This window comes from Propithecus coquereli, unplaced genomic scaffold (assembly GCF_000956105.1).
Source record: "Propithecus coquereli isolate 6110/MARCELLA unplaced genomic scaffold, Pcoq_1.0 Scaffold58, whole genome shotgun sequence".
NCBI lineage: Eukaryota > Metazoa > Chordata > Mammalia > Primates > Indriidae > Propithecus > Propithecus coquereli.
The window spans coordinates 1,734,897-1,751,445 of record NW_012151729.1 but is presented as its reverse complement, the minus strand read 5'-3'; the positions used below and the strand labels follow the sequence as shown (position 1 = coordinate 1,751,445).

Below are 16,549 nucleotides of genomic sequence, written 5' to 3'. Positions count from 1 at the left end.
TTTAGTTCACTTTGTTCCCAAGAAACGGGACTGCTCATGGCCAAATACTTTCCTGGTCACTTTAGGCTGGGTACAGTTTTCTCTGGTAAAATTTGGAGGTATGACCCAGTGTTTCCTAGAAGTTGGCCATTTATTTGTAAGCCACCTTTCTGATTTTTGTCCTGGTTGAATACTACCTATACCTTTATTTACTTTAAAAGGAAATGAGTAAATCAAAAAGGAAGTAGACCGAGGATTAATCCTTGAGACCCTCCAACATTAAGAGATCCAGCTCTATTTGGAGGTCTCATAGGCACCTCAGACTTATACTTCCAAAACTGCACTCCTGATCTCCCTTCCCTAAACCTCATACCCACCCGTATCCTTCCCCAGGTCTGCTGGTGGCAACTTCATCCTTCTAGTTGCTCAGGCCAAAATCTCACTCCTCTCATTCTTCTCACTCAATGCACTGGGAAACCCTGTTGGCTTTACCTTCAAAATCTGTCCACAGTCTGACACCTTTCCAGTTCCACTGTCATCATCCTGGTCTACACTGCCATCCCATCTCACACAAGGTATTAGAGTAGCCTCCTGACTGAGTCTCTCTGCTTCTATTCTTGTTCCTCTAAAGTTGATTCTCAACACAGTAGCCATGACGACTCTTTTAAAATATGTCAGATCATTGCAATTATTTGCTCAAACCCTTCTGATGTTTCCATTTTGCTTAGAATAAAAGCCAAAGTCCTTATAATGTCCTGTAAGACCTTTACAGATATGCCCCATCCCATTACATCTCGACTTCAGCTCCTGCTACTAGTGTTCCCCTTGTTCATGCACTGAAGCCACACAGAACTCCGGACTGTTGCTTAAACATGCTAAGTATTCTCTTGCCAGAAGGCTTTTGCATTGCTATTCCCTCTACCTAGAATGCTGTTCCCCTCAGATGTCCACATAGCTAACTCCTGCACCCTCTTCAAATTCTTGCTTAATTATCACCTCAACGAAACCTTCCCTGAATGCCTTATTTAAAATCACAACCCCCCATACCCCTCATTCCCTTTAACCGTTTTTGTTCCTTTTTGCCCATAGGACTTACCAAACTCAAACAAACCCCATAATTTTCTGATGTATTACATATATGTTTATTGTCAGTCTCTCCCCTATAGAATGAGAGCTCTAAGAGGGGATTCTGTCTTATTCACTGATGAGACCAAGCATCCAGAACAGTGCCTGTCACGTAGGAGATGCTCAGTGATTCTGTGCTGAATGAATTGAAATCTAGTGGCCAAAGTCAGCTTTCTCTCTGTTAAAATGGGAAATTGGCACATGTGATAAAGGTGTTAGTTAAATCAGCCACAAAAAACAAGGGTGATCTAGCACCTCTTATATTATCCTGGATAGAGCTGGAGCCCATTCTACTAAGTGAAGTATCACAAGAATGGAAAAACAAGCACCACATGTACTCACCAGCAAATGGGTACTAATTGATCAACATTTATGTGCGCATATGGTAGTAACATTCATCAGGGGTCAGACAGGTGGGAGGAGGGAGGAGAGGATGGGTATATTCACACCTAATGGGTGCGGTGTGCACTGTCTGGCTGGGTGGACACACTTCAAGTTCTGACTCGGGTGGGGCAAAGGCAATATATAACCTAAACATCTGTACCCCTGTAATATTCTGAAATTAAAAAAAATAAAAATTAAAAAAAAATCAGGCAGGAGACAGAGACATCCTATGTGACACAATCAGAGGACTGGAAGACCATCAGAAAGGAAATTAATTTTTCTTCCATGTGATTCCATGTGACTTCATACTGGGTTTGTCATCTTGAGCACCCCCAGTAGTAGCCAGCCCCCCAGTCCCTTGGGAAACACTGGCCTATCACTCAGCAAAAATGATAACAGCACCAGGGCTGGCACCCGTCTCTCTTTCTCTCTCGCCCTACAGAGCAAGCAGCCCCACCTGTAGTTGTCCTTGGACAGGCTGGGGAAGTGGGGTGGCTGTGGCCATCCAGGACTGGATAGTCCTGTGTCCTGGTCCAATAGTCACACCTAGCAGCCCTGAAAATCAAGCAGGGATTTCTTTGCCAGAAATGGGCTTCTTGGCCATCCTCACACCTGCCCCTCACCTCCCCAGCCTGGGACACCCACATAAAATCTCCCAGGCTGGCAGTGTCCTACCTTCAGGGAAATCGACGCTGTCTCATTGGTGAACAGGAGAATGGCCTGTGGCTGGAGTGTTTTCAGGTAGAAACGGATGTGCCAGTTGCGAACTTCTGGGGGCCTGTACCGCACATAGCTCTGACCACTGAGCCTGGCAGCAGTACCTGCAAAAGCAACCAGAAGTGTCACCAGCACATAAAGTAGTCTTCACGGAGCCCTTGGACTGACTTTGTCTCGTTCAATCCTTGGGTGGCAAACAGGGTCATTGCTCACATTTTATACATGATCTAGGCTCTGTGTGTACAGGGGGACTTTTCCAGGGTCGCACAGCTAGAAAGGAGCTGTCGCCCAGCATGCCTGCCTTTGACCTCAGGGACTCCATGCTTACAGTCAGGCGGGCTGAGCCCAACAGCGCAGGCTGTCCCTAGGGAAGATCCACTTCTCACCATTGCAGGAGCAGTTCCTCTGCAGCTGGTGCCGCGGGGTGAGGATGCTCAGCCTGGCGGTGCTGTACGTGGGCCCAACTTTGGGGTCCAGGAGCACTGTGTCTTGGCAGATTTGACCCTGGCAGCTTGGCCCAGGGCAGGGCACCACGGGCATGGCTGAGCGCATCTGAACCCCCACTGCATGCTCCATCTCCTTAGCTGAGCGAGTGATGATGGATGCCAGCTCTTGGAGCGTGTAGAAGGTTCCGGAATGCCTCTCAAAGACCAGGAGCACGTCCACACCAGCCACGGCCTCTGCAGGCTGAAGGCTGGCCAAGTGGATGTTGGCCCGTCTGATGTCCAGCTTGTTGCTGAGGAACCTCTGCAGGTTCCGCCAGTGGTCGCTCACCAGCTCCTCGGGGGTGAGCTGCTGGAAGCCTATCCACATGGCCTGCTGCAGAGCCTCCCGCTCCAGGTGCCACACGTGGACGTGGACCCCAGCTGTGGTGCTGAAGGTCCCATCGCTGACTGTGACATTGAACGAGTAGTGGCCGTGAGGCAGTCCCTGGGCGGCAATAATCTTGCCATCGGAGGCTCCCACTGAGAAGCGCCTGCCCAGGGCCTCCTCTCCTGCCAGGCTGTAGCTCAGCGTGTCCTGAGGGTCTCGGTCTGTGGCATGGATCTTACCCACCATGCCGCCCTGGAACTCCTCCTCCCCGACGGTGATGAAGATCTCCAGCGGGAGGGCGGAGGGTGGGTAGTGGCTCTGCTCTGTGATGTGGACTAGGACAGATGTGGAAGACGAGAGGGGAGGGACGCCGCTGTCTGACGCCTGTAGGCAAAACAAACGCTGCTGTCACCCAACAGAACCATGTCTCTTTGCCCCATGCCCACCTCGAGGGCAGGCTCAGTGCACTGTTGCATTTGGAGAAAAAATCTAACTCCAAAAGCACTGGTCTATAAATTTAGATCTTCTGAAGGTTTCGTAGGGAACGCAGGAGGGAGTTACATCCCATGCGGTACATTAAACACCTCAGTTTCCTCATCTGACATTTCTCTGAGCCTCTTCCTAAATCTCTCCAGCCACAGCCCCGGGCCTCCTTCCCCAGGTGAGTCCTCAGATGTCTCCTAGCGATGCCAATGCACAGCCTTTTACAGCACCTGCTCGGCCTGGGGACTTTCTCCTTGGATTCCCCTTGACTGGGCGATTGGAGTGGGAATGGGGATTTGCTCTTCTGGCCAGTCAACAAACATTTACTGAGTGCCTCCTATGGGTCAGGCCCTCTGCTGTGACCAGGAGAAAAGAGACCATAAATATGTTACCAAATAAGCAAGAGAATGTCAGACCTGGGTAAAGTGCAATGAAGGAAATAAACAGAAACCTCATTTCCGTCAGGTGGAATGGAGGGAGTCTCGCGGGAGTGACATTTGAGCTGAGTCCTGAGGGACAAGAAGAGGTGAGGAGAAGAGGTGACAGACAGAGGGAAGAGCGCACGTAAGGTCCCGGGCTGGGAAAGAGGGTGGAGTGCCCAGCGACACAGAAGGGGCCACCGGTGCTGGAGCGAGGGGGCAGGGAAGCAGGGCTGGCCTCACTGACCCGCTGGGAGCACAGGTGGGACTTTATGTCAGAGCCGGGCAAAGCCAGGGAGGGTTTGAAGTAAGGGGGACGTGGCCTCATTTAAGTAGGGAAAAGGATGTAAGTGAAAAATGCATTTTCCTTTCATGTTTGACCACCCTTCCCTGCAAGTTTCCATCTGACTCAGGAAAGACAAAGCTCTCCTCAGTGACATTATCACCTCCTCAGCTGTCAACAAGGGTCTCCTGTGGGTTTCCTTGTAGTAGTGTCTTGTTCACCTGCATTCCAACACTTTGCATAACACTGAAGAGATATCCATAGCAACAGCAATAATTAATACTACCACTAATTAGAATGTATAGCTAACATTAACTGCAATAACAGTTAATACTATTGCTATAATGTATAGCTCACATGAACTGGGTACAAACCATGAGCCAGTCACTTTTACATACTTTAAATGCATTATCACAAGTTACCTTCCTTATGAGACAAGCACCCTCAAGTCTCCCATTTTACAAAAGATATAACCGAAGCTCAAGGAGGTCAAGCAACTTGCCCAGGGTCATACAGCAGGTAAGGCCCGAGCAGAATCTGAACGCCCCTGTCCGTAGCCTGTTTTTCTTTGCTGGCCTATGGTGCCTCCCAGTGAACGGCAGTGGAACTACAGACAAATGCGGGAGAGTGATGATGCCAGCAGCGACTAAGCACCCGTCTGGGCGGCCCCGCCCGGGTCTGAGAATACAGAAGTCAGGAGACTGTTCTCTCTCCTCCAGCACTTGCATTCATGCTCTTGGCTTTGAGGACCATCTTCATTAGCCCACGCCTTTCGTCTTAGCTGCCAACCCACAATTACCCAACAACCCATTGGACACGTCCACTGGGATGTCTCACGGAAAACTCGGAGGTAATGTGCAAAATTCGTTTTACCCCATAAACCTGCCCCACTTCCCGCCCTAAGTCTTTGTGGTCTCATAAATGGCACCATTGCCCAGTCTTCACTCAGCCAGAGATTTGGGAGTCATCCCTGATCCTTCTCTTTTCTTTCTATCCCCACATCCAACCCATCTCCAGCTCCTGTCTGTTTACATGCAAAATCTGTCCCTAATCTGTCTCCTTCTTGGCATCTTGGCATCCATTACGTTGAGGTCTTAGCACCACTGTCTCCAGCTTGCATGACTTCTCGCTGGTCTTCCTCACCCACTCTCTATACAGAGCTTCAGAAAGGAGCCTCCTGACAGATGGGAAGGGTCACTTTCCTGTTTGCAGCCCTCAACCACTTTCCACTGCCCTTAGCGTAGAATCCAGAAGAATTACCGAGGCTTACAATTACATGACTGTTTGTCCCGGTTTGCCAAGGACAGTTCTTTTTTTTTTATCCCCAGCACCAAGAACATGGGACAGTCTTGATTTTTACCTGTTGTGGATCAATTATCACCAATTAATTATATTTAAGTGCTATGGACTGAATGTTCGTGTCCCCTTGAGATTCATATGTTGAAATCTAATCCACAACGTGATGGTGTTCAGAGGTGGGGCCTTTGGGGTGTGATTAGATCACGAGGGTGGAGCCCTCGTGAATAGAATTAGTGCCCTTATGACAAGAGGCCGGATTGCCAGCTCGCTCCCTTCCTGCCACGTGAGCACACAGCAAGGAGTCAGCAGTCTGCGGTGCAGAAGAGGGCCCTTGCCCTAACCCAGTTATGCCGGCACCCTGATCTCAAACTTCTGTCCTCCAGACTGTGAGGAATAAATCTCTATTCTTTGAGCCACCCGGTCTATGGTATTCTACTGTAGCCGCCTGAATGGACTAAGACACTGCCTCTCTCGCTCTCAAAAGATCACAGTTTGGACCTCAGATAACACAGCGACCCAAGCCACGAGGCCACCGTGGTCTGCCCGGCCCCTCTCTTCAGCTTGACTCCCACCATTGCTCAGGATGCTCTGACTGCCTCGGTCACATCTCGGACCAGTTCAAGTGCTTTCCCAATGCAGGACCTGGCTCCTCTTGTTCTTCCTGCCTGGAACACTCTGCTGCCCGCTTGTCCCATGCTTGGCAGCTCAGATCTCCACTCTGGTGTCACCTCATGGGGGCAGCCTCTCTCTGAATATGTGTGTTCCCTGTGCCTCACGAGTCTCTCATCACTTTATTTCCGTATCACGGTTTGTACGGATGTTATTTCTTTCTTCATCTGTTTATTGTGTATATCCATAATTAGAATGGAAGTCTCCTGGGGAGAGGAAACATTGGTTCCCTTCCTATCCTCTGCTATATTCCTAGCAGTTAGTATAGGGCCTGGCATATAGTAGGTGCTCAATAAATACTTGTTCAGAGACTGAATGACTGAATGAATAAATACATCACTCCCACCCTACAAGTTCACAGAACAGTAGGGGCCACTGGACTTGAGACTTAGGAAAGTGATTTGGGGGGATTGAAGTGAGGGAGAAATGTCTGATCACCAACTTGGCCACAGTTCTTGGGCAATTCCCGCACACCCCATAACAATACCACCATAATCCCCTGCACGTGGGCGCACAATCGCCCACTCAGGCCCCACACCAATTCTGTGAGGCAGGTCTTGTTAGCACCCGAGGTTCAGAGAGTTGTTCTGGCCAAACTCTAGGAGTCAGAGCCAGAGTGAGGATGTGAGGCATGGTGTGGGGATTAGGAGTTTGGGGTTGGGGGGCAGAGTGCTTGGGTTTGAAGCAACCCACCTCTGCCACTTATTAACGGTATTACTTGAAGCCACTCCCTTAACCTCTGTGTGCCTCAGTTTTCTCATCTGTAAACTGGGGCAGATGACAGAAGCATTGGTAGTGCCGTTGCCAGCATATTTACTGTCCCCACTTCCCCACCGGAGGCCCAGCGCAGCTCTCACCTCGATCTGAAGCTGATACCATTCCTGCACCCTCCTGCTCAGGCCCTCGGCAGTCACCAGCCATCCATCCGGGGTCACTCGGAAGGCAGAGCCATTGTTCCCCTTGGTGATTCGGAACGAGTAGGGGGGCCCGTTCTCTGGGGAGTCCGGGTCACTCAGGATCAGCTGCAGGACTTTGCTGCCTATGGGGGAGTACTCCTGAGACCAAAAGTGTAGAAGACCAAAGAGCGAAATGAGTCCCAATCCTCGCTTTTGTATCTTTCTGGATCTGCCCATCTGGGATGAGTCCTCAGCACTCTGACCACTCCCAGGCCATGCCTGGACCTCTAGCTGACACTCACTCATCCTACCTGATTTTGAGGTAGTTGTTGACTTTTCAGTCTAGACCAGGAGCTCCCTGAGGGAAGGGAGGTTAGGTCTTAGAAACAAAGCCCACCAGGGCTGGAAGGGTCCTTAGAGACGAAGGTCAAGCCCTTTATTCTACAGAGAGGTGACTGCCCAAAGTCACACAGCTGTTGAATCATGTCTATAAATTGGTACCTGGGATGCATGTGATTTGCAGGGCCAAGTGAACACCTATAAATGGTTTCTTGTTTACAGGACCAAGGCAATACACATATGATGAGCAAATTCAAAGATGATAAGGAATTCACTTAAGAAAAATTGATCCCCTGAGTATCATTCAGCCTTTGTTTTACAACATGGGGATTGAATATGCTATTATATAACACAATGGTAGTTAGCCATCTTTTTAGTAGCCCAACATTATCTACAAACCAAATCTAATGGACAGAAACTGATGGTTGCCTATCCAATAAACATTCTTACTTCCTTTCTTATAAAATCTTACTTTTGTTCAGGCATGGTGTGGCAATATCCTCAGGAAAGATGTGCCCCTCCAAAGAGGAGATGGACTATGATTTGTCTTAGTCAGTTATAATAATCTGATTCCCCATGTCAGTGTTTGGTTTAGGAGTGAGCTAGTAATCCAATTCTGACCATTGGAGAAGTCTACCAAGTAGGGTTTCTGAAAAGTCATCTTCTGTGATAAAAATGGGTCCTTTGAAAGAAGTCCCCTTCTATTTGCCTTTGAAGATGGTTAGACAAAAGATGTGATGCTGGAGCTGCAGCAGCCATTTTACAATCATGAGGGAGAGGATGAGGGAACTTCAAAGAAGTTAACCCAAAGCCACAGTATCTCTTTCCTACTAAAATAACCTATTCTGGAATGGAATTTTCCATCAGACCTCTTGTTATATGAAATAATAAGTCCTTCTTATTTAACAAACTTTCAGTCAGGTAATCTGTTATTTGGAGCCAAAGTATCCTAATTCATACCCATAATATATAAGACAGATAAAAGTGGAACAACTCTGGGTGATGCATGATAGGACCTAGAATTCTGCCCTCTTATTCACTTCCTCCCCTCCCTCACCTTTTATAACCCAGACAATTCCTTATAGAATCCCAAGGCCCTCTCCAAATCCTATTTGCAAATCACTGGAATATAGTGGAAATAGCTTGGGATCTGGAAAACTTTCTGCGTTTAAATCCCGAGTTTGCCACATTCTAGCTACGGCGTGTTTCTGCACTTCCATATTTTAAATCTATAAAATGAGTACTACCTACTCCACATGGCTGTCGTGAGCCTCCAGTGAGATGATGGATACAGAAGTGCCTAACACAGTGCCTGATTATTTTAAATTCCACAGTCCCTTCAGCAGCCCGTGTTCCCTTGAGGGAAATCAGTGGCAAGGTCACAGCCACTGTCTGGGTGTTCTGATACCACCGAGGAGCACCTTCTGGTAGGAGAGAAATTGAGGGAGGGAGGCACAGGGTCCCTTTCGAGGCTTGAGCTTACCTGGACAGTGGTGCTGTAGTTGAGCTGGAAGAATCTCGGTGGGTTATCATTGACATCAATCACCTGGATAGTGATGTCTGTGTCCTCGTGCAGTGGGGGCTGCCCGCTGTCTGTGGCTCGGAGACTCAGGTAGTAGCTGGAGGTCTGTTGCAAGATGCCCAGTGGAGGTTATCAATGAGGACCCTCACTTCTGCCCCCTGACTCATCGCTAATGTTTTCAGAAAAAGAAGATAAAGATACTTCTCTATGCCCACCCCCATTGCCCACCCACAGCACTTTCGGGCTCAGGTTCTGGAGTCAGACAGAAATAGGAGTGATTTCCTACTCAACCATTTACTAGCTATGAGATCTTGGAAAATGACTCCCTAGGAGTATTTTGAGGACTGATTGGTATAATGCATGTACAGCATTTAGGAGAGTGTCTGGTACAGAGCAGGGGCTCAATAAATGGTAGCTGTCACTGTAATGATCTAATGAGCCTGCTCATCGTGAGAAGCCATCTGAGCTCCTCTAGGGAGGGTTATGGGTCACTTAGTCCCTCTCCTGCCTCTGGCTTCACAGTCCACAGGGGCCCGCACAGAGAAAACAAGTGGGAGGCACTCTGGGCAGGTCTGAGGAAGTGTCACGATGGGGTGTTGATCACAACTCATCCTCTGGACCTTCAGCGGGACCATATCTCTGCCCTAATGAACTCAGGCTGGGCCCCCTCCACCCCATGACTCACCTGTTCCCAGTCCAGGGCTTTGGCCACCTGTAGCTCCCCCTTCTTGGGGTGGATGGTGAAGTGCCCAAGCTGGTTCCCTCCTACCAGGCTATAGGCAATGGCGCTATTTAGGGGTCCATCCTCATCGGTTGCCGACACCTGCAGTGGGGGAGGGTGATTGTGAATGGAGGGACAAGAGGGAACCAGAGAGGAATCTCGGCACCTGGGAGTGTAGGAGGGGACAGATACGTCCCTGCGCTAATGACTGCCACTGGGCTGGCAGTCCCCGGACCACAGTAGTCCCTGTCAAGGGAATATCTTCATTCACATCCTAGTGTGGACTTCAGCATGCCATGGTTCATTTATTCATTCATTCATTCACTCATGCTGACAGGCTGCTGGGGCCTGTGCTAAGAGGCGAGGAATGTGCCAAATTAACTCTGTCTACAGAAAATGTAATGTCTAATTTCATAGATAATTCTAATTGGGGTCCAAGTATGAGCAGCCGTATGGGAGCACAGAGAACACAGTGGCATGTCACGCCAGGGGAGATCAGAAGAGGATTCACGAAGCCTCGAAGGATGGGAAGGGCGGGGCGGGCACTCCGGGTAGAGGACACAGCGTGAGGCCAGAGGCGTGGAAGTGCAGAAGATGCTGGGGAAAGGCGCGTCTTCCGTGTGGGCGGAGCACAGGTGCACGTCGGGGAGCGGAAGGGGAGGAGACTGGAAGGCAGTGTGAGCGTGGGTGCAGAGTTGGGTTTCACTCCATTCGAGGAGGGAGAAGTCACACATTTAAATGCAAAGAGGTATTATTTGATGTTCCCTCCCCCACACCACCGTCAGGCCACCTCGGAGACTCAGGAAATAGCTGGAGGTCTGTTGCAAGATGCCCAGTGGAGGTTATCAATGAGCACCCTCACTTCTGACTTCCAAAGCCTGACCCTCTTCTCAGGCTTTGGAGTCTGGCAGTCCTCTGGGGTCTGCCTTCTCTCCTTCCTCTCCTGTCACAGCTCACCCATCCCATGCCAACCTGCGATCTCATCATGTAGTTCTGAGACATTCTCTCGAGAGAGATGGTTTCGCTGAGTAACTACAAGCCAGAGTCAAGTCTACAGCATATTAATTTAATAAACTCATCTGTGCCTGGGGGCAGGGATGCGTGTGTGTGAGATAAAAACCCACCGCAGGCTCCACGCCCCACAGAGCAAAGCTGCGGATCCTTACCGTGAGGATGACGTCGCCCACGATGGCATTCTCCGAGACCCTCACGCTGTACAGATCCTGGAGGAATCTGGGCCGGTGTTCGTTGACATCGGTGATGTTGACCACGACTGTGGTCGTGTCACTGAGGGAGGAAGAGCTCTTCCGACTGCACTCGATGGACAGGAAGTACTTGGGGCTTGTCTCAAAGTCCAGGCTCCTGTTGACGTACAGGATCCCTGAAGAAACAAGAAGGGACTGGAGCAATAAGGCAGCTGGAGCCACCAAGGCAGGGGACTGAGGGGTCTGAGCCCAGCCCAGGACAGGCAGCTCCACAGGAACCGGAGAGCTGAGTCTCCGCCGTCACCTCCCGCTTCATCTCCCTCTTTGTTGTCCCCCCTCCTTCCCCCTCATCTGCTCTCATTTTCTTATTATCATTCCCCACAGCAGTGTCTCCCTCATTTATTTCTGTGATGCTAAATTTATCCCATTTAGATCTATAAAAATCCCGAGCAGCAGGAACAATTGCGATTCCCACTTTCTAGGTGAGTCAACTTGATGCTCGAACAGGTAGGTGACTTGCCCAACCTCATCCAGCTAGTCAATGACAGACCTCAGATTATAGGAAGAGTTTCATAATACCCAAAGTTGTTCAACAAATTGTTAAGGCATAGGTTTATTATTCTTAAAACTAGAAAAGAAAAGAACGAGCAAGGATTTATCCTGCTGTTCCTAGATAACCAAATGGTTAATGGTAGAAACTCTTCTTTATAAAAGAATTCAGTTGGTAAATGAATGAGGAATGATAAGGTTATAAAATCACCATTTTGCAGCCCCTTATGAAATAGTATATCTAGGAAATCATTAGCAATGGCTGCTGAAGCCATTAGAGGAAGGCTGATGAAGAAATCTATAATGAGCTTGGCGTGGTGGCTCACGCCTGTAATCCTAGCACTCTGGGAGGCCGAGGCGGGTGGATCGCTCAAGGTCAGGAGTTCGAGACCAGCCTGAGCAAGAGCGAGACCCCGTCTCTACTAAAAAATAGAAAGAAATGATCTGGACAACTAAAAATATATATATACAGAAAAAATTAGCCGGGCATGGTGGCGCATGCCTGTAGTCCCAGCTACTCAGGAGGCTGAGGCAGAAGGATTGCTTGAGCCCAGGAGTTTGAGGTTGCTGTGTGAGCTAGGCTGATGCCACGGCACTCACTCTAGCCTGGGCAACAAAGAGAGACTCTGTCTCAAAAAAAAAAAAAATAAATCTGTAATGGATAGAGCTGATATCTGAGCCCACTGTCAATCTTAACAGTGAGCCAACTGGCTCTTATGTGCCTCCCAACATGGTGTGAATAGCACAACATCAATTATGAAGCATTGTGGATCAAGCATTGTTGACTCAACCTGACCAAGGCTTTCCATCCAAATGTCATTCATAGGAAATACAAGGGCCAGAGGGTTATGCTATATGACATTATAAAGATACAGCCAGCCAATCCAAAGTATGGAAGATTCTATCAGACACAACTCAAATGTTTCATTAAGTAAATGGCAGGGGGAAATAAAGAGGAAGAAGAAAGTGTTAGAGATTAAAAGAGACTTAAGATATTATATATCAACCAAATTCAATATGTGGACATTTTGAGGATGCTGACAAACCAACTTCAAAAAGACATTTATGAATTAATCTGAAAAACTGTCTGGCTGGGTATTAGATGATATTACGGAATTGTTATCTTGTAGGTGTGATAAGGTATTGCAGTTTTGTTTATAAAAGGAGTTCTTATCATTTAGAGATACACACCAAAATCTTTAGAAATGAAATGATATGGTGTCTGGAATTTGCTTTGAAACAACACACCAATAGGTGGGTTTGGGGCTGAAGGGTAAAGAGAAAACCATACCAGCCTCTATTGATAATTACTGAAGCTGTGCGGTGGGAACATGGGGGGCTGTTGTACTGCTCTACATTTAAATCGCCATAATAAAAACTTTTTAAAATACTGCTCAATGGCAAGGCAGTTGTTTTGGGAGGTAGAGAGCAGCATTCCAGGGGCGCTGTGTCTGCATGAGCCATGGGCTGACCTGGCAGCCTCTGAGGCCCTCCCATGAGTTTCTGTGAGTCTTAGACCCTTCTATGTCTAGGAGGAAAGAAGACAGATGGTTTCCCAGTTCTTTCTCCCTTCGTGAGAATAAAGGAAGATGCAGGGGTGCCAGGATGTTTGGAGGGGATGGGGGGACTCTAGGAGGGAAGCAGGCAGCCGGGTCCTGGGCTTAAGCGCCAGATTCCAGCAAGTGCGTGGTGCCTCTGCGCCAAGGGGGGAGGGCTGCCCTTGAGACCATGGAGCCAAGAACTGTGGGAGCAGAGTGGGTTGCTGGGGGTCCTGGCACAGAGTCCTGGGTGGGGATGTGGGGGAATAAGGAAGGGTCCCAGCTAAGCTGGCCCCAGGGAGGAAGAAGGGACCAGGTACCTGCAGAGATGCATGCAGAGAGGGGAGAAACAGCCACAGGTCTGCTCGGGAAGGGGGCCACGCGAGGCAGATACGCCCCATGTGTGAGGAATCCAATGCACTGCGGGACCCGGGAACGTGCCCGTGCCCGTGCCGTGGAGGCGTGGGGCTGGCTCACCTGTGCGGGCGTCCAGGCGGAACCGCCCCTGCTCGTTCCCGCTGACGATGCGGTAGCCGGTGTTCTCGGCGCCCGGGCGCGTGAGGGTGGCCAGCCGCAGCACCTCCGTGCCAAGCTGGGCGTCCTCCGGCACCTGCACGCTGTTCTCGGTGTTCAGGAACACTGGCAGGTAGTCATCGAGGCCCACCACCGAGACCGTGACGGTGCCCAGCGTGGAGAGCGGGACCGGGGTGCCCAGGTCAGAGGCGCGGACCGTGAGCTCCAGCGCTGCCTGTGGCGTGACCCGCAGCGGCTTCTCGAGGCGGATCACGCCCGTGGTGGCGTCGATGGAAAAGTGGCCTTCGGCTGAGTCCGCCAGAGAGTAAACCACCTGAGCGTTGGCGCCTGCGGGGGGGGGGGGGGGGGGACCAAGGGCGTGATTCTCACTGAGGGCACCTCTGACCCTGCCTGCCACAAGCCCTGCAGCCACAGGAGGGCGTGAAGAGGGGGCTCCCCACGAAGGCTAGCTAACATGCCCAGGGGATATTGGGAGTGAGGATCTCTCCAGCAAGGGTCTTGATTAAGGCGGGTGGCAAAGGGAGGAGGGTGGTGGTCTGGTCTGCAAACCTATCAAACCATCCAAAAATGCTGGTGGGGGTTGGGGTCCAATGTCAGCTTATAACTGAAAAGTGTGCAAGATAAAACCACCCATAGCAAGTGCATTGGTTGTGATAGAACAGTTCTCTATCTTGATTGTGGTGTTCTTTACATGAATCTACACATGGAGTGATACTGTGTAGAGCTATACACACACGCAAATGAGTGTGTATAAAAACTGGTGAAATCTGAATAGGCCTGTAGTCTAGTTACTAGCAATGTGCCAATGTCAATTTTCTGGTTTTGAGGTTATGCTACAGCTATATAAGATAATGCCATTGGGGAAGCTCGGTGAAGGGTGCACTCTCAGCATTCTTTCTGCAACTTCCTGAGAGTCTACGATTATGTCAAAGTAAAAAGTTAAGAAAATAAACACACCCATGGAAGTTCTTAGCAAATCAAAACATACAGTGTTTCTTCAGCTTTGGCCCGGATTCTATTATTTTCTTTGGTTAAGTACCAGTTGAAGCAGTTGGCTGGTATTGGGGCCATGGTGCATGAAGAATACCAACATTTACTGCTCAGCTGTAAGATCCTCACTCAGTGGGATGAACACAGGTCCTGAGCCTCAGGGTCTCACATTTCACACCCATATGAGACACACACCCTTTGGTGGAATGGTGGCAGGAATTGCCTATGAAAACTGTCGAATTTACATATGCACATACCATGCAATTCCCCCATATATGCATTTCTATGAAGAGACCATAATTTTTCTGAGGAAAGGGAGATGGTGGTCAGGCCACACCTGGAATATTTGGGTGAAATATTTGGGTAAGAATAACCTTTGTGAAGGATTAATGGAAAATTGATACAATGCAAGAGGATGTGTCTTAGAAGGAAGATGGAATTGGAACCATGCAATTGAAGAAATTAGGGCTCTTCCCTTTGGAAAGGGAGGCTGAGACTGGAGCAAGCAGTCATCATCTCCTAGTGACAGAAGGTCTGTCCTGGATGAGGGGTCTAGAAGACCTGTGTGAGTGCAGAGGGCAGGACCAGGACCGGCAGGTGTCAGCCCCAAGGAAGTAGTACTTGAAGGAAGGGGCTGCCTAGGAAATAGGGAGCTTCCTATCCCTCGAGGTGTGCAAGCAGTGGCTAATTGAGCACTTACAGGGTCTTGTGGCCATTAGATGGGGGGGGGAGGGTGTTGGATTGTATGGCTTATGCATCACTCCAGCTCTGATGTGTTCTGGATCTGTCCTATCAAACCCAGCTCTGCATCTCCAACAAGTCTGTCCACTTGCATTTGTTACGCCCCCCACACACTCGTTTCCCAGGCCTGCCTTGGCACTGACTGTTGGCCCTCCCTAGAACCCCCGCATCTCTCCAAATCTCTCTCCTCCTTCAATGCCAAGCTAAAAATCACTTCCTCTAGGAAGTCTTAATTTTACTCTCGTGGTGTCAAACAAAGCAGGTGTTTGGACCCCACTTTTACCGTCATCATTATCCTATATTGATCTGACTACTTAGACCCTGAGGGCATTTTTTTACCCTATCTAAATTATAAATTTTGACTTAGGAAAATTGGATGATATATATATATATATATATAGTTACATATATATATAAAATTAGCCACAATAGAATAATTCATGGTGGCAGAAACTATAATTGGTACAATATGGATCAAATACTCTTGGATAAATCCAATTTGCCTTGTAAATTTTAAAAGGAAGGGAAAAGGAAACCCATGAAAATAATGTCATCAAAATTAAAATGCAAAATATTGAAGATGGTTCAACTTCACTGTACAGAAAATTGATCAAATAATTAATCAATTAATTTAGAGACAGCGTCTCTCTGTCACCCAGGCTAGAGTGCAGTGCCATCATCATAGCTCACTGCCACCTCAAACTCCTGGGCTCAAGCGATCCTCCCACCTTGGCCTCCCAAAGTGCTAGGATTAGTGGTGTGAGCCACCGCGCCCAGCCTGATCAAGGAATTTAATGGATTTAATGAAGTTTGTACCAAAAAGTTCCTTCCTTGTGGCCAATTAGTCAGAGTTGAATAATTCTGATTGGTATATTTATGATTAAATGTTTGTGTTCAAAGTAACCTTGAAGTTAAATGACAGTATTGAAAGGTCCCCAGGTGTAAGTGGGAGGGAAGAAACAATGAGGCTGAAATGCCTCACACCTGCATTGCTAAAGTCATTTGTCACACAGCACTTAGGTATGCAGTCTGTGGACATTTTCCACTTTTAAGCGTCCACAGATTTAACAAGGAAGCACAGTCCTTGCCAGTCCCAGAGAAACACAGAGAGAGCCAGACCCTTGCCCAAAGTGACTGAGCAGCTAACAGGGGAACAGGGGAAGTGGCCTCCAACCCTTCTCAGACTCACCTTGGTCAGGATCCCGGGCAAATACCACAGCTACTGGGGTCTTAACTGTGGTGTTGTCGAAGACAGCCACAGCACAGTGGCTGGGGAAGAACCGTGGGGCGTTGTCATTCACATCTTCCACGTGGAGAGTCACATCTGCCTGGCATGAGCGGCC

At 48.9% G+C, this 16,549-nt stretch overlaps 1 protein-coding gene across 1 annotated transcript in view; it reads right to left on the bottom strand.

The window, feature by feature from the left end:
• Positions 1 to 16,549, bottom strand: part of FAT2 (FAT atypical cadherin 2) — a 58,756-nt gene that overhangs the window by 8,399 nt on the left and 33,808 nt on the right. The window contains exons 13-19 of the mRNA XM_012658260.1: positions 13,419 to 13,802; positions 10,816 to 11,030; positions 9,614 to 9,751; positions 8,890 to 9,033; positions 7,029 to 7,226; positions 2,592 to 3,402; positions 2,164 to 2,309 (exon numbers count right to left, since the gene is read on the bottom strand). Of these exons, the coding sequence (XP_012513714.1) occupies positions 2,164 to 2,309; positions 2,592 to 3,402; positions 7,029 to 7,226; positions 8,890 to 9,033; positions 9,614 to 9,751; positions 10,816 to 11,030; positions 13,419 to 13,802 (2,036 nt within the window). The remainder of the gene's footprint in view (positions 1 to 2,163; positions 2,310 to 2,591; positions 3,403 to 7,028; positions 7,227 to 8,889; positions 9,034 to 9,613; positions 9,752 to 10,815; positions 11,031 to 13,418; positions 13,803 to 16,549) is intronic.